The 27,270-nt window shown below is 37.3% G+C and overlaps 1 protein-coding gene across 16 annotated transcripts in view; it reads right to left on the reverse strand.

The window, feature by feature from the left end:
• Positions 1–27,270, reverse strand: part of STAU2 (staufen double-stranded RNA binding protein 2) — a 303,753-nt gene that overhangs the window by 146,685 nt on the left and 129,798 nt on the right. For all 16 annotated transcript variants that reach the window (XM_027561188.1, XM_027561190.1, XM_027561200.1 and 13 more), the window contains one exon: positions 18,924–18,984. In XM_027561188.1, coding sequence (XP_027416989.1) covers positions 18,924–18,984 — 61 coding nt within the window. The remainder of the gene's footprint in view (positions 1–18,923; positions 18,985–27,270) is intronic.

Here is a 27,270-nt window from a genome sequence, read left to right on the forward strand (position 1 = left end):
AGACAGCTTCTAAGTCCTTAGAATTCTGTGAGTGACACAAGTGTCTTCTTTATTCATGGTGCACCCCTCGGACATGTCAGGATTTATGCCAACAAGATAACTCAGAATGGGGGATGGCTATGTCAGAAAGATCAATCGTGTGTGTAGAGGGTTGAAGCTTTGAGTCACGTGGCATCAACTGTACCTCTATGACCAATGATTCAATCAGTTACACCTGTGATATTAAATCCCCACAAAAACTGCACAACTCTGGAAACTGAGTGAACCCCCACCTGGCAATACTCTGTGCATATTACACATCACTGAGTTAGGGAGCAACATGTTCCTGACTTCATGGGAAAGGACATCAGAAAAAGTACACTGGAAGATTTGTGTCCGGGACTCTTCAGATCTTACCCTATGTGTCTCTTCTTTTAGCTGGTTCTGATTTGAATCACTTTTGCTGTAACAATATTGTAATCATAAATATAAGACTTCCCTGAATTCTGTGATTCATTCTAGTAAATTATCTTATCTGAAGGGTAGTGCTTTTCAAACTATGGTATCGAAAGACTCTTGAGAGTCCCTTGGACAGCAAGGAGATCCTAAAGGAAATCAACCCTGAATAGTCATTACAAGGACTGATGCTAAAGCTGAAGCTCCAATACTTTTGCCACCAGATAAGAATAGCCAACTCACTTGAAAAGACTCTGATGCTGGGAAAGATTGAGGGCAGAAGAAGAGGGCAATAAGGATGAGATGGTTGGATGGCATCACCAACTTGATGGACATGAGTTTGAGCAAGCTCTGGGAGATGGTGATGGACAGGGAAGCCTGGCATGCTGCAGTCCACGGGGTCGCAGAGAGTCAGACATGACTGAGGGACTGAATTGAAAGGGCAGTGGGAAGCCCTGACTTTATAGTCAGTTGGTCAGAAGTGAGGGTGGCCCTGGAAATCCTCCCAATAGTGGCTGGTGTCTTTTTTTGTAATTAATTTTTGGCCTCCCTGGGTCTTTGTTGCTGTGAGTGAGCTTTCTCTAGTTGCAGAGAGCTGGGGTTACTTTCTTGCTGCAGTGCACAAGCTTCTCATTGCAGTGGCTTCTCATTTTGGAACACGGGCTCCAGGTGTGTGGGTTTCAGTAGTTGCAGCATACAGGCTCTAGAGTGCGGGCTCAGGATTTGTGGGATACGGACTTAATTGCTCCACAGCATGTGGGATCTTCCTGGACCAGGGATCGAACCTGTGTCCCTTATGTTGACAGGAGAATTCTTAACTACTGGACCACCAGGGAAGCCCTGGTTGGTGTCTTTTGAAGTGAAGCAGTGTTGTAGAAGACTATGCCCTTAACCTGTGATACCTAGCCTAGCTCCAGGGTTTGTATCATTAGTCATTGCACCTTTATTCAGGGAAATGTAATAAATCTCAGAATAAAAGGCTCTGGTACTTGAGCTATGACTCATTCCTTCCACCACCTGCAGCTACAAAGATGGGGCTCTTTTTCTCCTCAACCACCTGTAAGTAATATGGTAACTCACTAGAAGGGCAGGTCACCAGAATTTCTCATTTCCCCCAGCTCCGAGCTGCAGAAGTTAAATTTCTCACGTATACAGCCAAAAAAGTCAGGCAGTCCCTTTTTACACCCAGCCACCACTCACACAGTGAAAGCTGAGAGCACCTGAGAACTGACTGCTCTCTCCTCAGCTTGCTCATGGGATGGAAGTTCACGTCAGAAAAGGCAAACCAACAATACCAGAGACTACCACCCCTGACCAACACTCTGCTCACAGAGCAGCAGTGTCAACTCAAAGAAGTGGGCCACTGTCCCCATTCCTACTCCAGAACAGTAGCTCAGAAATTCTGAGGTAGTCCATAAGAACAGAGTTCTGAAGTTTTCCCAAAAGAACTGACTTTATTTTAAATAGAAGATAGGAAAATTCAAGCCTAGGGGCAGTCAGTCATGCATAACTCTTTGCTGGCCCATGGACTGGAGCCCTCTAGGCTCCCCTGTTCATGGGATTTGCCAGGCAAAGATACTGGAGTGGGTTGCCATTTCCTCTTCCAGAGGTTGTTCCTGATCCACAGATTGAACCCAGGTCTCATGTCTCCTGCATTGGCAGGTGGGTTCTTTACTACTAGCACCACCTAGGAAGCTCTACTGGAGGTTTTGGTAGTAAGTAATTCACAGCCAATGAGCTCTAGCAGTGAGCTCCAACATAAACCAGCTAATTTCCCAGAAAGAACCAGGGAAAGAGCTAGGAAAAGCGCCTCTAGGGACTGAACAAATCTGAAATACTGGTTTCAAAAACTATCCTGAAAAGGGACTCAAACTTGATTGTATCCAAATGAGAGCAATTTATGGTTTTATGCCAATAACCAGCAGTACTTCCCAGCTGGGACCAATGGTAAAGAACCTGCCTGCCAATGCAGGTTCCATCCCTAGGTAGGGAAGATCCCCTGGAGAAGGGCATGGCAACCAGCTACATTATTCCTGTCTGGAGAATCTCATGGACAAAGGAGCCTGGTGGGCTACAGTCCATAGGCTCACACAGTCAGACATGACTGAACTGACTTAGAACGCAGGCACGCAATCAGTGGAATCAAACAGCTGAGTGTCGTGTCACAAAACAGGCAAAACGTTTATCACATTAGAGTGAGAAAGAGTAAAAGAGAGCCCTACTAAATCTGTCATTCCATGTGACTATGAGCATGCTAAAGATGCTCCCTCCTGAGAGGTGACATCAGAGGCTTCATTCTGCAAGAGAAATAAACTTCATAAAAATAGTCCAGCTTTTCTTCTGAAATCAGGAACATGGCAAGAATTCCCCATTTTTGACACTTCTATTCAACAAATACTGGAAGTGCTAATCAAAGCAGTTAGGCAAGAAAAAAAAACACACAAATTGGAAAAGAAGTAAAATTATCTCTATTTGCAGATTTCTTACATGTAGAAAACATGAAAGATTCCACAAAAAAAAAACCTGCTTAGAACTAATATATGAATTCCAGCAAAGTAGCAATACATGAAATCTATAGACAAAAATTAGTTGTTTTTTCCATACACGAAAGATAAACAATCTAAAAAGGAAATTACAAAAATAATTATATTTACAAAGGCATCAAAAAGAATAAAATATTTAGGAATTCTCTTAACCAAAAAAGTAAAACTTTCATACTGAAAATTATAAAATACTGCTAAAAGAAATTAAAGAACACACAAATGAAGAGATCCTGTGTTCATGGATAGTGAAATATGTTAATAATACTATTAAAATGTTCATATTACCATAACAATTTCTAGATTCAATGTCATTCCTATCTAAATCATAGAGGCATTTTTTATAGAAATTAAAAAAAAATCCTAAAATTCATATACAAGTATAAAAGACCTTGAATAGCCAAATCAATCTTGAGAAAGGAGAAAAAAGCCGGAAGCATCACACTTACTGATTTCAGAATATATCAGAAAGCTGTAGTAATTAAAACACAAGGATAAAAGCATAAATACTGACATACAGACCAACGGAACAGGTTAGAGAGCCTAGAAATGACATGCTTTATGGTCAAGTGATCTTCAACAATGGTGCCAAGACTACACAATGAAGAAAGAACAGTTTTCTTTAACAAATGGGCAACAGGATATCCACATACAAATGAAGGGAACTGGATCCTCAATCTTACACCACACACAAAAATCACCTCAGAAACTGTAAAATTCTCACAAGAAAACATAGGGCAAAGGTTTTACAACATGGGTCTAGGCAATGATTTCTTAGGTGTGATACCAAAAGCACAGCACCCCCCACCCCGCCAAAAAAAAAGCAAAAATAGACCAGGTGGAACAATGGCAAACTAAAATGCTTCTACACAGAAAAGGAAACAATGAACAGTGTGAAAAAGCAATTTACAGAATGACAGAAAATATCTGCACACCAACTATTTTATAATCAGTTAATATCCAAGATATATATATAAGGAACTTCTATAATTTAACAGCAAGAAAACTAATCTGGTTAAAAATGTACCAAGAAAGGACTTAAATAGACATTTCTTCAAAGAACACATATGAATGGTCAATAGATATGAAAAGATGCTCAACATCACTGATGATCAGAGAAATAAATGCAAAGGCAAAGCCATAATGTAGTATTGCTTCACACCTGGTAGGACGGCCATTATTTTAACAAAAATGAAATAAGTGCTGACAAAGATGTGGAAGAAACTGGAGCCCTTGTGCACTGTTGGTGGAAATATAAAATGGTATAGCCACTATGGCCGGCGCTACCTCAAAGAGTTACAAAAAGAACTATCGCATGAAATAGCAATCTCACTTTTGGGTATTTACCCAAAAGAACCTGATAACAAGTTCTTAAAGAGATATCTGCACTCTAGTGTTCACTGCAGCATAATTCACAAAATTCAGGAAATGGAAACAATCTAAATGCCCATCGATGGTTGAATGGATAAAGGAAGTGTGATTTATACACACCATGGAATATTATTTAATCACAAAAAAGAATGAAATCCTATCATATGCAACAACATGAATGAACCTTGAGGAGATGACGCTAAGTGATATAAGCCAGTCATAGAAGGACAAAACTAGTTGATTTCACATAGAAGAGGTATATAAAGCAGTCAAACTCATAGAAACATGAAGCACGATGATAGAGGGGAAATGGGGACCTGCTGTTCATTGAGTACAGAGTTTCAGTCAGACAAGGTGAAAAAGTTCTGGGGATCTGCTGTACAACACTGTGCTTACAGTTAACAATACTGTATTGTACACTTAAAACTATTAAGAGGAAAGAGCTCATGTTATTTTTATCACAATAAAAAATAGTGAAACTTATAGTAAATATCCTACATTCCAACAATGAAAAAGTGTAATTTGAAATTAAAAACACAATACCATTTATTTTAGCACTGCCCCAAAATGAGATATTTAGGTATAAATTTAACAAAATATGTACAGATCTATATGAAGAAAACTCTGATGAACAAAATCATGAAAAATTAAATAAATGAAGAGATATTCCATGTTCATGGATAAAAAGACTCAATACTGTCAAGATGTCAGTTCTTCCTAACTGAACCTATAGATTCAACATAATCGCAACCAAAATCCCAGCAAGTTGTTTTATGGATATCAACAAACCGATTCCAAAGTTTATATGGAGAGGCAAAAAACCCTGTAAAAGGCAACACGATACTGAAAGTGAAGAATAAAGTTGGAGGATTGATGCTACCTGACTTCAAGACTGACTACAAAGCTATGGTAATCAAGATAATGTGGTATGGGTGAAAGAACAGACAAATATACGATGGAACAGAAGAGAGAGCCCAGAAACGGACACCCATAAATACAGCCAATTGATCTTTGATAAAGGAGCAAAGGCATACAATGGAACAAAGGCAGCCTCTTCAGCAAATGATGCTGGGATAACTGGACATGCACATGTAAAAAAAGTAATCTAGACACAGACCTTATACCCGTCACAAAACCCATAGTAATAAACGTAGAATTCAAACTATGAAGCTCCTAAAAGATAACACAGGAAAATATCTAGATGACCTTGGGTATGGTGATGCCTTTTCAGATATAACACCACAGATCCATGAAAAAAATAACCGATAAGCTGGACTTTGTTAAAATTAAAATTTCTGCTCCACAAAAGGCATTATCAAGAGAATTAGAAGAGAAGTTACAGACTAGGAGAAAATACTTGCAAGAGATACATTTAATAAAAGTCTATTATCTAAAAATATTTTATGAGAGGCTCTTAAAACTGAAAAATAAGATATCAATCCATTTTAAAAATGAGCCAAAAACCTTGACACCTCACCAAAGAAGATACAAAGATGGCCAATAACCATATGAAAAGATGTTTCACATCATATGTCATCAGGGAAATGCAAACAAAAACAAACAGATATCACTACATAACTATTTGAATGGCTAAAATCTGAAACTCTGACATAACCACCAAGTGTTGGTCAGAACATGGAGTTAAAGGACTCTAACTCATTGCTGACAGGAATGCAAGATGGTACAGCCACTCTGGAAATTCATTTGATGGTTGCTCACAAAACTAAACATACTCTTACTAGCATATGTTTCCTGGTATTTAATCAAAAAAGTTAAAAACTTATGTCCACATAAAAATCTGCACACAGATGTTTATAACAGCTTTATTCATAATTGCCAAAACTTAGAAGCAAGCAAGATGTCTCTCAGTAGGTGAATAAACTGTGATACACTTTTCAGAGCTAAAAAGAAATGAGTTATCAGTCGTGAAAAGACACTGAGGACCCCTGAATGCGTATCACTATGGGAAACAAGTCAATATAAAAAGATTACAGGTCTGTGATCCCAACTACATGATATTCTGGAAAAGACGAAACTACGGAGACAGAACAGTGGCTGCCAGGGGTGATGCGAGGTTAGGAGAGCCACAAAGACAAAAGGGAAGATTTTGAGAACAGTCAAAATATTATGTATGATACTGTAATGACAGATATACATTTGTACACATTTGTCTAGACCTATAAAATGTTTAGTACCAAGAGTGAACCCTAAGGCTCACTATGAGCTTTGAGTGACCATGATATGCCAATGCAGGTTCATCATTTGTTTAAAAAAAGGTACCATCTGTTGAGCTATGTTGTTAATGAGAAAATTTATGCATATATGATGATGGAAGGTATATGAGACATCTCTATATCTCTTTCTCAATTCTTCTGTAAATCTAAAACTGCTCTAAAAAAACTAAAATGCTTTTAAGTAACAACAACAAAAAAATATTAGCACAGAATGTAACAAAGGAAAGATGATACAGTTCAGTGGTAAACATACTTGAATGAAGCCCAGCTATCAGAGGTCAAGTTACAGACTGCCTCTTTACCTTGTTTCCTTCATCTGTAAAATGAATTATACTAAGGGAACTTGAAAATCTCTTTCAGCTCTAAAAGTTTATGAATCATCTTAACACAAACCAGAAAGCTTGGAATAAAACAATATGCTTGAATAACATCACCCCAAAAGCCTGTTGAGTGTTTTTAAAAATGGACTATTACTAAAGTTTTTAGGTCTTAAGAAAAGTCATATAAGGCAGATGGTGGTTTCACTGGTAAAACAAACACTGCACGTGCTTTCTCAGCCATTTAGTGTTTTTACATGATCCACCCAAATATCAAACTGGTATCTGAAACAATAGTTTGGACATCTTCCACATTATGAAACATCCTATAAAACATCCTTTCAAGAAAATGCGTATTTAATTTTAGTGGAATTTCTTTAAGAAAACATTATTCAATTTTCCCTTAATTATCAGCAAGTGATATATCTAAGAAATAAATACGTTGTCAAGTAGCAAATGCAGATCTTAGAATCAGAAGACACGAGTTCAAGTTTTCACTATCTCTAACTAACTGAGTATCCTCAGGCAAGTTATAAAATTACCTGCAACCTCAATTTTCCTGTTTATAAAATATAAGAGCTGGATGTTCTCCGATCTTTTCAGTCTTAGGACTTCTGTTGTCTTTTTGTTCTATGAATACCACGATTCAAGGATCTGTCTTTCAGACAGACTGCATTTCTTTAGTAACAATAAATGATCTTTCTGTTTCTTCCACCAAAGACTGCCAATGTGAGATTCAGAACAGCTTGATATATGAACTCAGACATACACTGTTCTAACCCAAAGCAAAGCAGTCTACTAAGAATGAATGCATTATTTCTACTAGGTTGTTGAAATACCAATAATGATACCTATTATATGTAAGAGTCTGGCAACACCATGCTGAGAACTATAAGTCTAGATGATATCTAAGACCATTAATACAGTGGGAAGAAAAGTGAAACACTGCTTTTTTTTTCATTTATACGAATATTAAACACTGACAATGTCAGGTACTATGCTATATTATTTTATTTTAAAATTATAAAAGCAATTGATTTTTTGTTCAAATTACACTTTCCACTTTTTAAGTTTTCTTTCCTTTTCTTATGGGCAGAAGAGGAATAGTTAACCCTGTTTATCTTACAGACTGAGTAGCTTCTCAAAAAGCAGTTTCAACTTTTTTTTTTTTAGCAGTTTCAACTTTTAAAAACTTCATTAAAATCAGCAATAATACCAAAACCAGTACATGCATGCATGCTCAGTCACTTCAGTTGTGTCGAACTCTTTGCCACTCTATGGACTGTAGCCCGCCAGGCTCCTCTGTCCATGGGATTTTCTGAGCAAAAATACTGGAGTGGGTTGCCATTTCCTACTCAGGGGAACTTCCTGACCCGGGGATCAAACCCAGGTCTCCTGCATCTCCTGCACTGCAGGCAGATTCTTTACCACTGAGCCACTGGAGAAGCCCCAAAATACTACAATGTAGTCTATAAATACCTTCTGAAGGAATGAATGAATGTTACACCCATTACACAAAGAGGTTTTAGGGAGACATCACCGCTGCCTTTCCAGACCCTAACTGCCTTCAACCATACAGTCCCCTGCCGCCTCTTTCAGTGCTCTTAATTGATAACGTGACTAGCCACACTCCTCTCATTTCTTATCAAGGGGATTTTTATCTTTTCAATTATTTATACTCCATGTAGTATGTGCAGAAAAGAACACAGACCAAACATACCTTCATTCACATATGTTTTAAACAAAGTTTAAGTTTGCTGCTGCTAAGTTGCTCCAGTCGTGTCCGACTCTGTGCGACCCCAGAGACGGCAGCCCACCAGGCTCCCCCGTCCCTGGGACTCTCCAGGCAAGAACACTGGAGTGGGTTGCCATTTCCTTCTCCAATGCATGAAAGTGAAAAGTGAAAGTGAAGTCGCTCAGTCGTGTCCGACTCTTCGTGACCCCATGGACTGCAGCCTACCAGGCTGTTCCGTCCATGGGATTTTCCAGGCAAGAGTAATGGAGTTAAGTTTACTCTTTTAAAATAATGATTAAAACTGGTGCATAGATAAATGAGGGCTTTCCAGGAGGTTCAGTGGTAAAGAATCCGCCTGCCAATGCAGAAGATACGAGTTTGTCCCTGGGTTGGGAAGATCCTCTGGAGAAAGAAATGGCAACCCACTCCAGTATTCTTGGACTATGGGTTCTTGGACTCCAGTATTCAGGATATGCCTGGACTATCCCACAGGCAGAGGAGCCTGGCTGACTATATAGTTAATGGGGTCGCAAAGAGTCGGCCACAACTGAGAACATGCACATACACCATGGTCAAATGAACAGAAGACAACAGAAAGTGCAGAATAAAACCACATACACACAAGAATCTTAGTATACAACAGTCATGTCAATGCAACGGGGATGAAAGCTGAATCCATACTCTTAGCATAAATCCCAGAGGTATCAAAGATTTAAGGACAAAAAAGAGAAAAAAAAAAAACTACAGAATTTCCAGAAGGCAATTAAAGAATTTTTTATAATCTCAGAATGGAGCAGGCATTATTAACTATGCTAAGATTACAAATGCTATAAAAGATCATAAAATAAAGGCCATTCAAATACATTAAAAAGAAAACCAAAATTTAAAAGAAAATTCCACCATAAATAAAGAGACCAAGAAAAATATTGGCAATTCATATCATAAAGGCACACACACATGCTCTTTTCAAGTAAGGGGGAAAAAAAGACCAACAAACTAATTTTAAAATGAGCAACAGATATAACCATATCACTGACATAAACTAGTTTAGAAACAAAAAAAAGTGTCGAAATGGCTCATAAATGTACAAAAGATATACTCAATCCTACTCTCAATGGGAGAAATGCAAAATAAAACTACGCTGAATAACATAGTTCAGCTATCAGATTGGCAAGTATCCAGAAGTTTGAGAGCACATGCTTACTGAAGCTGTGGGGAAACAGGAAATCCCATACACTGCTGGTAGGAATGTAAACAGGGAAATCTCTATTGAGCATAATCTGGCGATGTTTATCAAAATTATAAGTGCATGTATTCTTTGACTTACTATTTCCACTTGTGAGAATTTATCCAAAACACTAGCAAACATGTAAATGGATGTGGGTATGAGGTTTTATGCAACAGGATTATTTATGATATAAAAATACAGTGAAGTGAAAGTCACTCAATCGTGTACAACTCTTTGCGACCCAATGGACTATACAGTGGGCTTCCCTGGTAGCTCAGACAGTAAATCACTGCAGATGGTGATTGCAGCCATGAAATTAAAAGACGCTTACTCCCTGGAAGGAAAGTTATGACCAACCTAGACAGCATATTGAAAAGCAGAGACATTACTTTGCCAACAAAGGTCCTTCTAGTTAAGGCTATGGTTTTTCCAGTGGTCATGTATGGATGTGAGAGTTGGACTATAAAGAAAGCTGAGCGCTGAAGAATTGATGCTTTTGAACTGTAGTGTTGGAGAAGACTCTTGAGAGTCCCTTGGACTGCAAGGAGATCCAACCAGTCCATCATAAAGGAGATCAGTCCTGGGTGTTCACTGGAAGGACTGATGTTGAAGCTAAAACTCCAATACTTTGGCCACCTGATGTGAAGAGCTGAATCATTTGAAAAGACCCTGCTGCTGGGAAAGATTGAGGACAGAAGGAGAAGGGGATGACAGAAGATGAGATGGTTGGATGGCATCACCAACTCAATGGACATGGGTTTGGGTGGACTCCGGGAGTTGGTGATGGACAGGGAGGCCTGGCGTGCTGCAGTTCATGGGGTCGCAGAGTCGGACACAACTGAGCGACTGAACTGAACTGAACTGAAAGCACCTCCCTGCAACGTGGCAGACTTGCGTTCGATCCCTGGGTTGGGAAAATCCCCTGGAGAAGGAAATGACAACCCACTCCAGTACTCTTGCCTAGAAAAATTCCATGAATGGAGGAGCCTAGTAGGCTACAGTCCATGGGATCGCAAAGAGTCAGACACGACTGAGCAATTTCCCTGGTCACTGGACTATATAGTCCATGGAATTCTCCATGCCAGAATACTGGAGTGTGTAACTGGTCCCTTCTCCAGGTGATCTTCCCAACCCAGGGATCGAACCTAAGTTGCTTGCTGGGCAGGCAGATTCTTTACCACTGAGATGCCTGGGAAGTAAACAATCCCAATGCCCGTCAGTTCAAAACTAGTTCAATAAGACTAAAGTCCTACATATAATCAATTTGGAAGGATCTTTGGGACATATCACTGAATGAAAAGAAAATTGTAGAAGAGTGTGTCTAGAAAACATATTAAATAAAGGTATGTATTATTTTATCCATATTTGAATTTGCTTCTATATGTATAAAAAGATTCTGGAGTAATATATAAGAAACTAATCAAAAGTTACTTGTTTGAGAGACAGGGTGGAAATTGCGCCAAAGAGGACAAAAGGGAGATTTCTGACCTTTTTTGCACTTAAAATTTTTATCCATTCAAAAGACTAAGTAACAATAGAAGAGTAAAATAAATAAGATTAATGATATAGTCTTAATTATTTTACTCTTATATAGTACAGCTTCCCTGGTGGCTCAGATGGTAAAGAATCCACCTGCAATGCAGGAGACCCAGGTTCAATCCCTGGGTTGGGAAGATCCCCTGGAGAAGGGAATGGGTACCCACTCTAGTATTCTTGCCTGGAGAATTCCATGGATAGAGGAGTCTGGCGGGCTACAGTCCATGGGGTTGCAAAGAGTAGCACACAACTGAGAGACTAACAATGATAGAATAGAATTTGAACTAAATTTGAACTAATCCAACTAAAACATCATCAAAATGAAGTCAAAGGTATAAAAGTGAGTTTAAAATGTTTCTATTTCTACTAGATATTTTGAAGGGCACTCCAGTTCTTCTTCTATAAAACAACCAGTGTTTCCTGTAAATCTGAATTTACACATACCCAGTTATACACAGATACCACTCCAAGGTGTGTTCCCAGAAACTCTTACACAAGTGTACCAGGAGACATGGTCAAAAATGTTTACAGTGATGCTGTTTATAATAACAGAATCTTGCAAATAACCTCAGTGGCTTAACAGGAGGATAAATCAATTACAGAATATGCGCACAGTGGCACAGTGGATGGAATAACCATATGTTAACCAAAGTCTTAAATCACAATTTGAAGTGGGAAAACAAAGTTCCAGAAAGTATACAACATAATGTCATTTTTTCCCTAAAGTTTAAAAAAGCAAACTAAACAAATACTGTTAAAGACACATACTTAACAAGTTGGGAGGACTATATGTAAAATCCAGAGCGAGCAGTGACCTCACGTGGGAAAAGGCAAGCCAGCCAAGAGACGTGAAAGAAGGTAACGACACTGGCAACATTGTGGGTCTCAAATAGAGTGGTAGGAATCTCAAGTGTTTATTATCATGTGTCATAACTTATTTGTGTTAAATTTACTATATAGCAAGCATTACCTATATTTTTTCTTTAAAAATAACACACAGTTTAACATCTCTTGGAAAATTACAATATATTATCTGGGAGTTTATAAACCTCCATCTTTCTAGACATGCTGATGAATGAGTACTTACTACTCTTATTTTCTCCTATGTTTATTGTAGAGTTTCTCTGATAACAGAGAAAATCAACACTGTAGTTCTTAATACCTCAACTTTCAGTCTGGGAGACTTTCATCTGTGTGTCACTGCTCTGCTCTTTTTCAGTTGGAAAAATCCTAGTTCCAAACACCTTTGATCCCCATAGGCCTCTGAGAATACAGAGCACATATTTCACATTTCCAAAACACATTTCAGAAACTGAAATTGCATTCAAACTTTAGAAAACTACTCATTTTCTCTTCTTAAAAAAAAAGTCATAAAAGGCTCAAGTGGAGAGCCTTAGGTATTCAGATAACTACCTCCCTAGCTATTTAGTATATATATCATTTGTTTAAATTCAAACAGATTGTGCAATTCAGGCCAAAGTTTGTACATCTGTGAGTGTTATAAATATACTTCAATTTTTTTTCTGATTATAAACCAGGGTATGTTTATTACAGAAAAAAATTCTCTTATATTTTTCCATATCTTTTAGTTAAGTTATAAGAAAAAGTGGGCCTAAGCTTTGTATTCTTACTTCTTCAGAAAGGCACAGCTAATTCACGATCCTCTAACAGCTGGTGAGTGCTTGTTGCTTCAATGGTTGGAATAATCATTTTTTAACTCTCGTCAATTATATGGATCAGAAATTATGGAACATTTACTTCTAAACTGGACTTTCCTGATTGCTGAACAATTTCATTATTTAATTTCTGTTCTTTTTAAATGGCTCCCTAAGTTCTTTGGGCATTTTTCTATTGCTGTTCAGCAGCTAGGTGTGTCCAGCTCTTTTGCGACTCTTTGGACTGCAGCCTGCCAGGTTCCTCTGTCCACGGGCTTTCCCAGGCAAGAATACCGGAGTGGGTTGCCACTCTCTCCTCCAGAGGATCTTCCTGACCCAGGGACTGAACCAGTGTCCCCTGCATTGAAGGCAGATTCTTTACTACTGAGCCACCAGTTTATCAATCTCTAAGTGTCCTTTGTGTATTTTTACCTGTGGCTATATAGGATGCAAGTTATGCCTTCTATCATTTGACTTTTTACCTTCTTATGTTGTTCCTTGAATTCATTTTTGGTTTTCATATATCTAAATCCATACCTTTCTTATGATTTCATTCTCTGCTCTTATGCTTAAGAACACTGTCATCCTGTAATCAAGGGATGCAGCCTTAAATTGTGCATATGGTTTCCTTTTTTCAAAAAACATGTATCTGAAATTGTTTTGCATGTAAAAATGTAAGTCAAGCAAGTTTTTTAAATCACGAAAATTTAAATTCATTCGATCTTTCTTGAGAATATTTCAGAAAAATATACTGTGTTAATCTGATTAAAGACTTTCCTTCCAGTTTCAGGTTATTTTTCCTTAAATAAATAGGCATTTGATTATTAACTCAACTGGTATGCCTTAAACAGATAAGTTTAACACTCTCTCATACCCCTAATCGAAATACCAATGAATTGAGACTTCCTTCGTGGTTAAGAATCTGCCTGCAAATACAGAAGACATGGGTTCTATTTCTGGTCCAGGAAGATCTCACAGGCCATGGGGCAACAAAGCCTGTGTGCCACAACTACTGAGCCTGTGCTCTAGAGCCCATGCTCCACAAACAAGAGAAGCCACCGCAATGAGAAGCCTGCACACCACGACTAGAAAGCAGTCACCAACATTACTTATTGTGATGATCATTTCATGAGGCAAGTCAATCATTATGCTGTACACCTTAAAGTTATACAGTGTTATATGTCAATTATAACAATAAAACTGGAAGAAGAAAAAAGAAATAAGATTGCCACAAGTAAGCTATACTCTTAGATTTCCAACACAGTATTTATGTTCAAGTAAATAATTAAGTTGAATCACTTGGCTTTATATTTAAATCGTTTTGGCTCCAAGTAATTTAACTGTCTCATTACAAAGAAGCTTCTATTATGGAAGGCCCCAAAGGGAACTGTATATTCTTGCCTGGAGAATCCCATGGACAGAGGAGCCTGGCAGGCACAGAAATGGACATGAGTGAAGTGTCTTAAGCATAACACAAAAGTGACAAAATTTTGGTAAGTCAACTTCAATACTGCAAAGGTTAATAAGAATTCTTTCCCATCCCAAAAGTATTTGTCTTGGGTCATCTCTAATGAACCTAGAAGAGTCAGCATATTTCACAGGGGCTAAATAAAACTTTTTAAAAGGTTAACGGAAAAATATTTATGTGAAAAATGCCTCCAAATAATGTTTTAGTGGGTGGATTCGGCACATACCAGTGAATACCTTTGAGCTGAGTCCAATTCTGAATTAAGCTGGAGTTTACCTTTAAGAAACAATGAACCTGCTTTTAAGTAAAATCCTGTATTAATAAGAAACATGGAATGTGAATTTAAAAAAAAGATTTTATCAACTGAACTGTATCTAAGTATTTTACAAAATTTTCCATGAGCCATCAGTAAGTCTTTAAAACACATGATCTTTTAAAAAACTTGCTAGTCATTCATCTGTAAAAATCTAGCTTTTTATGTGCATGCCAAGCATAAAATTGCCCCCATGCTAAATTTAACACAAACCTCACATTACAGAATTATGTGTTCTTACACTTTGACATGACTATGACAGTGATTCACAAGGTGAAAATACACTTAGAATGGTCTACGTTCTGCAACTCAGGACAATGAAGAAAGCCTGGGAAGGATGTAAAAATTAGGTCCATATTTTAAATCTGCAGCCAATCAAGCCAGGAACCTGGCTATGCAATCACAATCACTTGCAAAACCATTTAAACTATTTCTTAGCTGTACTTGTTAGCAGTTTCTTATGACTGTAATCTTTTAAAAAAAATATCTCCCACTTCAAATATTAAATGCACATGTACATTAACTTTTTTTTGTCTACCTACAGTTAGGCGCCGGAGAAGGCAATGGCACCCCACTCCAATACACTTGCCTGGAAAATCCCGTGGACGGAGGAGCCTGGTAGGCTGCAGTCAATGGGGTCGCTAGAGTCAGACACGACTGAGCGACTTCACTTTCACTTTTCACTTTCATGCATTGGAGAAGGAAATGGCAACCCACTCCAGTGTTCTTGCCTGGAGAATCCCAGGGACGGGGGAGCCTGGTGGGCTGCCATCTATGGGGTCTCAGAGTCAGACACGACTGAAGTGACTTAGCAGCAGCAGCAGCAGCAGACAGTTGGGTGCTAACTGCAGCAGGCTAAAATTGTCTTCTTTACCCTTTACAATTCTGCATTCTCTTAATTTTTGTATACTATAGCTTCAAGTTAATTTCATAGTATTTATCCACATAATGAGTGGTTAAAATTTTGTTCCTTTTAACTACAATTTGTGAAGTAAAGTTTAGCCAAGAAAACAATGAAGAGAGTCACTTTATGACATTTTGTTGTTTACAAAGTAATGTTACCTTTTTAGATGTTATTCAAGGGTTATTAGTCAAGTTTAGAAAATCAAAGACACTTAACATTATAAAGTGATATGTGTAACTCGTAACAGAGCACATTGAACAACAAGATATAAACTGAGTTGCTCAAGGTCATACAATATGGCAGTGAGGCGGGCAGTGAGGCGGGCAGTGAGGCGGGCAGTGAGGCAGGCAGCTCAGGCAGTCTCAAACTCTTGTCTGCCCCTCACGTACCATCCTGAGCAACCCCTGCTCTAACTTCTGCCTGCAAAACACTAAGACACATATTGTTCACAGGACAGGAAACACCTAGGGCAGAATTTCAAACTTAAGGAACTGATTAAGTAGAAGAGACTTTAACCTAAAAGCTATCATACTATGTGAATTTAAATTACTTTTTAGGTGATGGAGTCATCATAGTGATCTACTTTTTCTTGTATTTAAAGTAGCTAGGAGCTGGCTCCAGAGGACTCAGGGGTTCCACTACACAGAACCCAGGGGTTTCACTACACTTCTCTGAGGAGAAGAGAGACAGTTGACTGTCAGAGCTGGACTGCCCTCGCTGTCTGTGGTAACCTGGGCAGGGCCCACTCAGAGAACCTCTGTATCAGCTTTCTCACCTCCACAATATTGGGAAGGGGCCAGGGAGCATTCTTCTTTCAGATTTTGAACTACTGGAGACCAGAGAAAGTCCTAAAGTGCTAACATTTGGTTAAATTTTAAGGATGCTTCAAACAGCTTATCATTTCCAACATTATGTTTAAAGCAAATCTTTTAGACATTCTTATACATTTCTCATCAGTGAAACTCCCTGGCCTTTTTGTGATATTTCTTCCCCTAATTGCAAAGGAGCTCCAAATCCCTCAGAAAGTTAAAAAAAAAAAAAAAATCAACAGACGTAAGGATGAGGGTCAAAATACCACTGTTTAGTGATGGAGGCTTCAGGTCACCTATAATGTGCTTTCATGTTAAAACTACCAAATTAACAACTATCTGACTTCCATATTTAAATACGTAATGTTTATGTTCTCTGAAAAAAAATCTAATGTCAAAAGTAATCATTCAAATACAAACCATACATATTCTTTGGTCACGTGTACATGCAGAAAAATCTGAGATAAGAAGTTTAAGAATGACATTTTTGGCAAACCTACACAAATTTATAGAATTTTTATTAAAAAAACAGGGGTGGGGGGGAAGAAGGCATGGAAGAAAACTAACATTCATTATGTGTTTGCTAAGAAATAGCTCCTGTGCTAAGTACTTTACATAAAACTGAAATCAACTGAATGTTTCTCACTTTCCTTGACCAAATAACTATATGCTGTGCTTAGTCACTCAGTCATGTCCAACTCTTTGCAACCCCATGGACTGTAGCCCGCTAGGCTCCTCTGTTCATGGGATTCTCCAGGCAAGAATACTGGAGTGGGTTGCCAAGCCCTCCTCCAGGGGATCTTCCCAACCCAGGGATCGAACCCAGGTCTCCCACACTGCAGGCAGATTCTTTACTGTCTAAGCCACCAGGGAAGCCCAAGTAAATTCAATCCTCTATATTCAAACAACAAAGGAATTAAAAACTCTCTGAGAATCCTGAACTGATTCCATTTTTCCTTCGGGCAATGTGCTGAGCCTATCACATTCAACATCCTTACATACACAGACAAAAGGCCCAGACTCATACTGAATTATTGAAATTATTCCCAGAAAATAATTCATGAATACCACTGCCTCAATGAAACAGTTTTTTCAAGAGGCTAGTTTTGATAATCCAAGAATTCAATTCTCATAAGCAGGCTCTGATAAGAATTGTAACAAATTTCATTATACATCAAAAGATGAGCTACTAATATGAAAGAATATACTCTTCGTGACAACAATTTACGTATTTAAGCTAGTTCTGCTTCTGAAGGTTATCAGGAAGAGAACTGGGGTTAGAGATGAGAGAGATCCAACTTTACTGGGGACTTCACTTTGTCAGGGTCTTCACTGGCTGGCTGTTTCATTTTATTGATTTACAGTTAAATGGTCACTTCAGTGAAAACAGATGCTTTTGGGGAGGCGGGGAGGAAGTTAAAAATGTCTACACTTTCAATGTGTAACAGCTTGATCATGTACCTTTGAAAACAGAAATACCTGAAGTGGATTTTTATTTTTATTCTTTTAAAATGTTTTTGAAGAACGAATTGGCTTTATTCGATGATTCATGAATCAGGCAGCATACTATCTAGCAACCAGGAGGATGTTCCAAACACTGGGAATTATCTTAGGTGAGCAAAATTTGCCTGCCATCCTAAAATGTTTCTCTGTGATATGTAGATTATTTTGAGCTGAAAACAATCAAGGTCCCAAAGACTCAGGAAGACCCTTTCATCTTCCCATTAACTACTTAGAAGTATTTAGTTAGAGGATTCACTCCAGGAAGGGAGCTATCACCATAGCTCCCTTCTCCCACTTCAGAAATGAAGTGGATTTTTAGATGATGATATACTATTATTTGGAATAAAATTGTGAGCAATTTTATCCTTACATTTCTGATATTTCAATTAGTAACTTTAATAAAATACCAAAAATTCTAATGACTCAGCACAACCTAAAAAATGTGTACTACAGTGTTAAATGAAAACACACTACAAATTTTTGTCTATATTCTAATTATGTTAAAGTATCTGTGTGTGTACCTAAAAAAGTAGAACTGTGAATACAGTTAATGCTGGGTTACATTGGACTGGTAGATAACTGTTTCTCTTTCTTGATTTTTTTCTACTGTGATAATGTCACAATAAAAACAACTTTAAAAAAAACAACATCATCACTTTATGGATAAAATGGTTTTCTGTCTGCAATGACTTAACCATGTTAAAGATATAAGTTGCTGTGTCTTCTGTCAGTTGCAGGAAAGCAAACACCACAACTTCCTGCATCCTTCAAAACACTTAGCATAGCATCTCAGACCCAGTAAATTCCCAGTGAGGGACATGTCATGGAACCACTGACGAACACCAAGTGTAGCTAATATAAAGGTAGAAACTTACTGTTATTTGTTGGTTCAGGAAACCCAGCCTTTGGACCACTCCATCCTTTGTTTTCCCCTGTCTGAAAAATTAAACCAATTGTTTAAATTCAGGAAAGAAATGTAAATTCAAAAAAAAAGTTAATCCTAATTAATAAAAAAAGGGTACAGGTTATTCTGTTCATCCTCTCCACTGCTGACCCCAGGACCACGGACACAAGAATTACTAACAAGAACTATAACATCTATCCCTTTTCTACATTCATATCTGTTTCTTATGCCTCCTGATTTTATCTATTTAAATTTATAATTTACATCATCAAGAAAGCCCTGTATTTAGCATAATATTTAGTATATATATTATGTATAACGTGGGCACTATCAAGGTGGTGAAGAAGTAAATAATTTGTTTTCAAACAGTAAACAATAATCATCGCAAGTGCTAAAGTAACTAAAAGAGATTTTTTATCACTTCTGAAGTTAAATTAATGATAGAAATATTATTATGTCTGTTCCGGAAACGTCATGATAAGGGTCACTGAATACTGCTAATGACAGGTACAAAAAACTGAAAACTAAACCCTAACTCGAAGCAAAATGTGGAATATCCTGGCTTTTGCCAGATGATTTGGTCAACATTTAGTGTAAAATACACTCTGAGGAGGGAGGAGGGTTCAGGATGGGGAACACGTGTATACCTGTGGCGGATTCATTTCGATATCTGGCAAAACTAATACAATATTGTAAAGTTTAAAAATAAAATTTAAAAAAATTAAAAATTTTAATTAAAAAAAAAATACACTCTGAGCTCAGACTCTAAAGTAGTATTTTAATCAAATTATAAGTGACATTAACTGGTTATGTTCTCTTTTTGTGGAGCTGGTATTATTGATATAAAGTACTTCGGGGTGGGGGAGACATACTTATTTTTATAATCGGTATTTTATATTATGCTGCTGCTGCTGCTGCTAAATCGCTTCAGTTGTGTCCGACTCTGTGACCCCATAGACGGCAGCCCACCAGGCTCTGCTGTCCCTGGGATTCTCCAGGCAAGAACACTGGAGTGGGTTGTCATTTCCTTCTCCAATGCATGAAAGTGAAGTTGCTCAGTCATGTCCGACTCTTAGTGACCCCATGGACTGCGGCCCACCAGGCTTCCCGTCCGTGGGATTTTCCAGGCAGGAGTACTGGAGTAGGGTGCCACTGCCTTCTCCAAACACAAACTACATTTCTAGCAAATAGCTTGCAACTGTGAAAGGGTGGAAGAGAAGGTAACGTGTGTAAATGCAGATACACATGGATGGGAAGGCCTGACGAGACTCCCACACACATGTTCTCTGTGAAGCACAAGACAGGATCATAGAGAGAGGGGGGCGCTGCGGGAGGGAGGGAGGTTATAAATCTAAGGAAAGTGTACATAGTAAGCAAAAAGTCTAGGAAAGAAAGAGCTCAATGATTAGAAGAATACAGACCCTCAGGCATTTGAGGGCTCAGTTGAAGTTGGTAATAATATATTTAGCACTTCATTCCTCCTTTTCTCTCCTTCCACTAATAACCAAAGTTATTTAAATATTGTTTTATTCCCTAAGGCTGATTTTTCATCAACTGAATCCCAAGCCTGCTGTTATCTGATTTCTATCTCAACACTCTAATGAAAATGCTTTTCTAAGGTTTCTGCTTTAACATGACAGAGTAAACATTAAGAGTAATCTCTTCTCTCTCCCCAAACAACTCTAAATTGATAATCCAATAATCCATAAACTCTCTCTCCTTCCCTCTGCCCCTAGCCTCCCCTGAATATGAAAGGAATCAAGAGAAGAGAAAAGTCAAAATTTGTAACATGGAGAGTAGATTAATTATAACTAACTTAGCAGGTGTGGGCCGGCTGAAACCTCACCTGCAGAGCTAGAAGCTAACAAAGAGCTTACAAAGAGTAAACTGATTTGTGCTTCAGGACCCCAGAAAGCCTCAGGAATCAGAAGCACACCTGGTACTTCTAAAGATGAATCCTGGAAGAGTATGAAAATAGGAAGATTGTTTGGAAGTCTTTCAAATGTTATGAAACTTTCAGGTCACTTCTGTGACCCCAAGGAGACAAATTTCCTAAAATGTTGCCTCTTCAGAAAGGCCTAAAACAAAGAGGCTCTGGACACCAGGTACAGCTGAGGGTGGGGTGGGTCTATACACCACACTGAAAAGAGGGATGGGTTCCAAAGGGACACCAGGTACAGCTGAGGGTGGGATGGGTCTATACGCCACACTGAAAAGAGGGATGGGTTCCAAAGGTACATCCTGGAAGGTAAGATCCCCAGCTCCCTTCATCACCGGGACAATAATCAGTCTCCCAATCCACAAGGAATGGTGAGCATAACACAGGGAGCAGAATAAAACCTCAAAAATCATTAAAATAAAAAAAGCTCTCAGAGAGACATAAGTATTATACCCATTAAACAAGAACAAGAGGTTATAAAAAGGAATATTCTGAGAATGAAGAATAGCTCTGGGAAATAAAAAATACAGTAGCCAAAGGAAAATATTTCAAAGAAGGACTGGAAGACAAAACTGAAGAAATCTCCAGTAAACAGAACAAAAAGAGAAACAGAAAAGAAACAAAGGAAGAAAGAAAGAAGCAAAAAATCATTCTTTAGACTAACAGGTATCCTAGCAAGAACCAACAGCAAAAATGGAAGGAAAGAAATCATCAGAGAAAAAATATAAAAGTTTCTCCACTTTTAAAGTACACGAATTTCCGGATTAAAACCCAAACACCCAAAAACAATTTATCAAAGAATATACAAATCCAGTCAGTCGCTCAAGAAATTTCAGAACTTCCGAGAAAGGATGTGAGAAAAGCATCACGAGGGAGAGGAAATGTAAAAGTTTCATAAATTGGCTAAAGAATCTGAAGACTTTGGAATTTCAACAGTAATGCTGAGAGGTAGAAAACATTGGTACAATGCCTTCAAAACTGTGGAAAAAATATTTCCTATCTAGAATTATCTCTCAGAAAAACTACCAATTAAGTGCGGGGGAAATAGAAAGATATATCAGAACTACAAGGTCTCAAACAACTATATTAATCATGCATTCTCTATCAGGAAACGATGAAAGTGTGTACTCCATCAACACAAGAAAATAAATTAAGAACAAGGAAACTGTCCAGAAAGCAGGCAACTCAACAAGAGAGAGGCAAAAGGACTTAACAGGGAAATCGTGAAGAGAAGAACCAAAACACTGGGTCTTCAGCAGATCTATCAAACAAATAATCCAACACAGAAGAGGAAGATAAAGAACTCCAACAAAGAAAAAACAAAGAAACTAAACAGTACATGAAGCGTTTACTTGGCAGAGGGTAACAGGGATAAGTTAGAGAGACACAGAAAACTATACATGTTGAGTAAGAAAACTAACTCTTTGGTTTTCAAAGCAGGAACCCAGATAACATCTAAAAAGAAAAAAAATCAAGAAACTGCAGTGTAAGTTATTAACAGTACAAAATAACAGAACAGCTAAAACAGGTAGTAAGTGGTTGCCTCTATAAAAAAGGTAACAGAAATGGGCAGTCCCAGGGCAGGACAGCATGGTTTATTATAAATCTTGAGTCTTTATATCATTAATCTTGACTAAGTCTTGATTTGTTATACATATATGAGTATTACTTTGAACAATATATAATAATCAAATATAACAAAGAATGAAGCACATGCCAGTTACATCTTGATGCGGAACAAGCTCTAAGTTGTAACCGAAACCCCATGTAATTGAAAAAAAAAAAACAAGATGCAAGAACAGTGTATTTTTTAAAAAGTAAAGAGTGTTCTGCTCTTCCTTAGAATGTAGAAATATAACAATGACTCAGACAATGTAAGAAATCATAACTTTTCTCAAACCCATCAGAGATCTGAGATTGTAAAGCAAACAGATGACATGAATTCTAGAGAGTGACAAAGCCCTCTGAGGCGAGGTTCAGCTCACAAAATATTTCAACATTGGCAAAGAAAAAAGAGATGAATATCAAAAATATTGGTAAGAAGAAAGCAGATGAAATGTTAATGAATTCTAAAAGACTGTGTGAGGGTCAGCACAGCAGTTTAGAAAAATTAGGAACTCCAGAGAGAAGTTCTTTTCTATGGGCTTCCTTTGGGAAGTCAGGACAACTGGAGATACAGCAGAGAACCAAAGAGCCTCACTCAGTGGTGCAGGTGTGAAGCAGAGAGAACAGCTCAGAAATCTGCACACTCCTCTGGAGAAGGAAATGGCAACCCATTCCAGTACTCTTGCTTGGAAAATCCCATGGATGGAGAAGTGGTGTAGGCTACAGTCCATGGGGTTGTAAAGAGTCAGATACGACTGAGCGACTTCACTCACTAGACTCTTCTTTTACACAAAGCAAACAGCACAAGCTACAAGAGAAAAGGAAGAAACAAATCCTGTCTGCCTCTGAGATAAGGCAAGAAATTTTGTTGCTCCAAAAGCTCAGGCAAGGACTCACTGTTTCTGCAAAAAGACTAGAAGCAAAAGTTACCTGCTCCTAGGAAAAAAAGAAGGAGGTGAAAACCTTGAGAGCAAATCCCTGCACCAATATTAAGCAGATTTCTGAAAATGCTGGGGAAGGGGCTGGAAAACTCCACTGCACCTAAGACAACCTCCAGTTCAAAAGTAAAATTTGGCTATCATGGAGACGGAGGTAGAAACATTAGGGAAAAACCCACTTCTGAGACTCAGGCACACAGAGTTTGAGAATGAAGCTGTACAAGAAAATCAAGAGCTATGCTTCTATACCCAACACAATCCTACAACCAAATAACAAACAACAGCAATTGACTATGGAGCATAGAGATATCCCTCACCTCATGGCATAGCAAAGAGAGGACTGATAAAACCAGAGGATGGAGCAGAAATATTGAGGAAAATCTTCCCCAAACCTCACCCCACACAAAACAAAGACACTGGCAAACCAAAGCTAAAGGAACCTGAAGTTAATAGTGACTGTGGAAACAAAACACCCAAAATGAGCTTAATTACCAACTGGATTGATGTCACCCTCCATGTTAACAGTCTGACAGAAAGGGAGACATGCCTGTTTCTTAACATAAGTACTACTTAACTCTGCCTTTACTGTTTCACAATACACAATGTCCAGTGTTCATTCAAACATTATAAGACACCCAAAATTGCAAAAATAAATATGTCAAATGATAAAGAAGTCAATAAAAGGGAGGCTCAAGGGTGGTGGTGGGGGGGAGATATACGTATACTTATAGCTGATTCATGTTGTTATATAGCATAAACAAATACAACATTGTAAAGCAATTATCCTCCAATTAAAAATAAATAAATGAAAATTAAAAAGAAAACAAGTCAATAAAACAGAGCCCAGAGATGACCCAAGCGCTAGAACTCTAAGAAATAAGTTTTATAATATCTATGATTAACAGGATAAAAGATCTAATGAAAAAGGCAGACAACATGCATGAATATTTGGAGAATTTCATTAGAAAAACAGAAACCTTATAAGAAAAGCATATGGAAATCCTAGGGGGAAAATACCACAGATGAAAATTAATATTGATAACATTATTAACAGATGGACACACCTGAAGAAATAAGTCAGTAATATTACAGATAAATTAATAGAAATTACTCAAACTGAGACACACACACAAAAAAAACGGAGTGAAAAATAAAAAGGAACAGAAAATCCTGGATCCATAAGACAATACTAATGGTCTAATTTTTCTAAACTGCTGTGCTGTCCCTCACACAGTCTTTTAGAATTCATTAACATTTCATTTTCCCCAGCATTTTCAGTTATATATACTGTAAACTCTCAAGGAGAGAGAAAACAAGGAAGAAGAAATATCTGAAAAGAAAGATAACAGCTGAGAATTTGACAAAAATTAAAAAAAACAACAAATCACAGATCCAATATATTCATATTCATTAAGCAGAAAAAAATACAAAAAGGAGAAGAAAGGAAGGAGGAAGAGGATGAAAATGAAGAGACAGGGAAAAAAGAAAAGGAAGGAGGAGAGGGAAGAAGAGGAGAAAGAAAGGAAAGAATCAAATTTAGATACATCACAGTTAAACTGCTAAGAACTAATAAAAAAAGGACATTTCTGAAGGCCTTTAGAGGGAGGAACAAAGCATGTCAAGATGAAAAAGAAGATAATCACAGCAGACTTCATACAAGACTATGCAAGTCATAAGACAATTGAATGAGATCTCTGAAAGTGCTGAAAGAAACAGAAAAACTCAGAATCCTATACCCACACAAAAGTAACTTCTAAAATGAATACAAAATAAATTTCTCATCAAACAAAAGTTGACAGAAATCACTGCCAGCAGACCTGCTAATACAAGTAGTATTAAAGGAAGTTCTACAAACAGGAGTATAATACCAGAAAGAAATCTGGATCTAAACAAATGAACAGTATTGAAAATGGTAAAAATGAGGGTAAATGTATTTTCTGTGATTCTAACCACATAGAAAGAAAATTAACTATATAAAGCGAAATTTGTAACAATGAATTATGGGTTTTATACATATAAAGGTAAGTAAAATGCACGACTACATGAGAGGTCAAAGAGAAAAAAGTGAACAAAGAATAAATGGAATAAATAGAAAACAATTAGAAAAATGAAACGTTTAAATCCAACCATACCAAAAGCTACAATAAGTACAAATGGTCTGATCACTCCCAACTAAAGGTAGAGATTGTCAAAGGGTATTTTTAAAAGCAAGACTCAATTATATGCTTTCTAAAAGAAATCAATTTAAACATAAAGACACTGATAGGCTAAAAATAAAATGGTGGGGGGAAAATACCCCATGCAAACACTAATAAAAATAAAACTGAAGTGACTATTAATATCAAAAAGAATTTAGAACAAGGAATATTACCAGGGATGGAAAGAAAATCACATAATAATAAAGTTGTAAAGTCATCAAAAAGATATAACAATCCTAAATGTATATGTATATAACAACATAGCTTCAAAGTATATAAAACAAAACCGATAAAATTTAAAGTAGTCAAATTCAAATTTATAGTTGGTGACATTAGCACTTGATAAAAGAAGTAAACAAAATCAGAAGAAATATAGGACTTGAATGAAGAAACCAAAGGGAAATTAGAACACATTTTGATGAAATGAAGTAAAAACTCAACTTCTCAAAATTTGTGGGCCAGGGCTAAACCAGTACTTAAAGAGAAATATATATCACTAAATTCTCAGATCCACAGCCTAAGCTTCTGGCTTACAAAATTAGAAAAAGAACAGAAAATTAAACCCAAAGCAAATAAAGGAAGGATAAAATAAAGAACAGAAATCAATAAAACTGAAAACAGAATAACAGGGAAAAAAATCAATGAAATCACAATCTTGTTGTTTGAATATGATAAAAACAATTGACAGACCCCTAGCTAGATTCATCAGGATATAAAAAGAGAAGAAACAATTATCAATATCAGAAATGAGAGAGAAAATATCATTATAGATGCTATAGCCACTAAAAGAATAACAAAGGAATCCTATGAACAATTTTATACCATTAAATTCAGCTCAGAGGAAATGGACAGACTCCTTGAAAGATTCAAACTGCCAAAGCTCGCTCAACAGTAGGAAATCTGAGTAGTCTTATATCTATTTTTACATCAATTTATACTTAAAACCTTCTTACAAAAAAAATTATAAACCCAGATGGCTCCACCAGTAAATTTTACTCAACGATTAATGAAGGAAGAATACCAAACTCTCTGAGATGATGAAAGAAAAGGAGATACTTCCAAACTTACTATATGAGTCTAGCACTACCCTGATAATGATACTAAAACCAGTATTTCTACTTCAGATGATGAAAACTTTCTGGAAGTGGATAGTTGAGATAGTTGTAAAACAATGTAAATGTACTTAATGCCACTGAATTGTACACCTAAAAATGGTTAAAATGGTAATTTTTTGCTGTGTATGTATATACAGGTATTTCACACTTTTCAAAAGTTTATGTCACTTTGCTTTTATGAAAGGCATGCACTAATACCTGTTTTTGTTAACTAAAAGAAATCCAAAGAGGATTTTCACTTTTATGGAAAAACAAAAAATAGCATTCAGTGTTTTACTTCCCAGCTAGCCATTACTGAGGCAGCACACACCAGGAGCAGGGAGAGTGGCAACTATACTCAGTATCTCAGCATCCAGTCACCACAGCTTTGAACCGTGTGTGAGAATCTGTGTTCTGTCTGGATTTATTTTGTCCATTCATTAGCAAGATGAGTCCTAAGGTAATTGCTTCTTTGTATCAGGCCATTTTGGCTTACAAAAGGTTTCACAGGAATTGCTTTACTTTCAGATAGTGGGGGAAACCT

Source organism: Bos indicus x Bos taurus, chromosome 14 (genome assembly GCF_003369695.1).
Source record: "Bos indicus x Bos taurus breed Angus x Brahman F1 hybrid chromosome 14, Bos_hybrid_MaternalHap_v2.0, whole genome shotgun sequence".
Classification (NCBI taxonomy): Eukaryota; Metazoa; Chordata; class Mammalia; order Artiodactyla; family Bovidae; genus Bos; species Bos indicus x Bos taurus.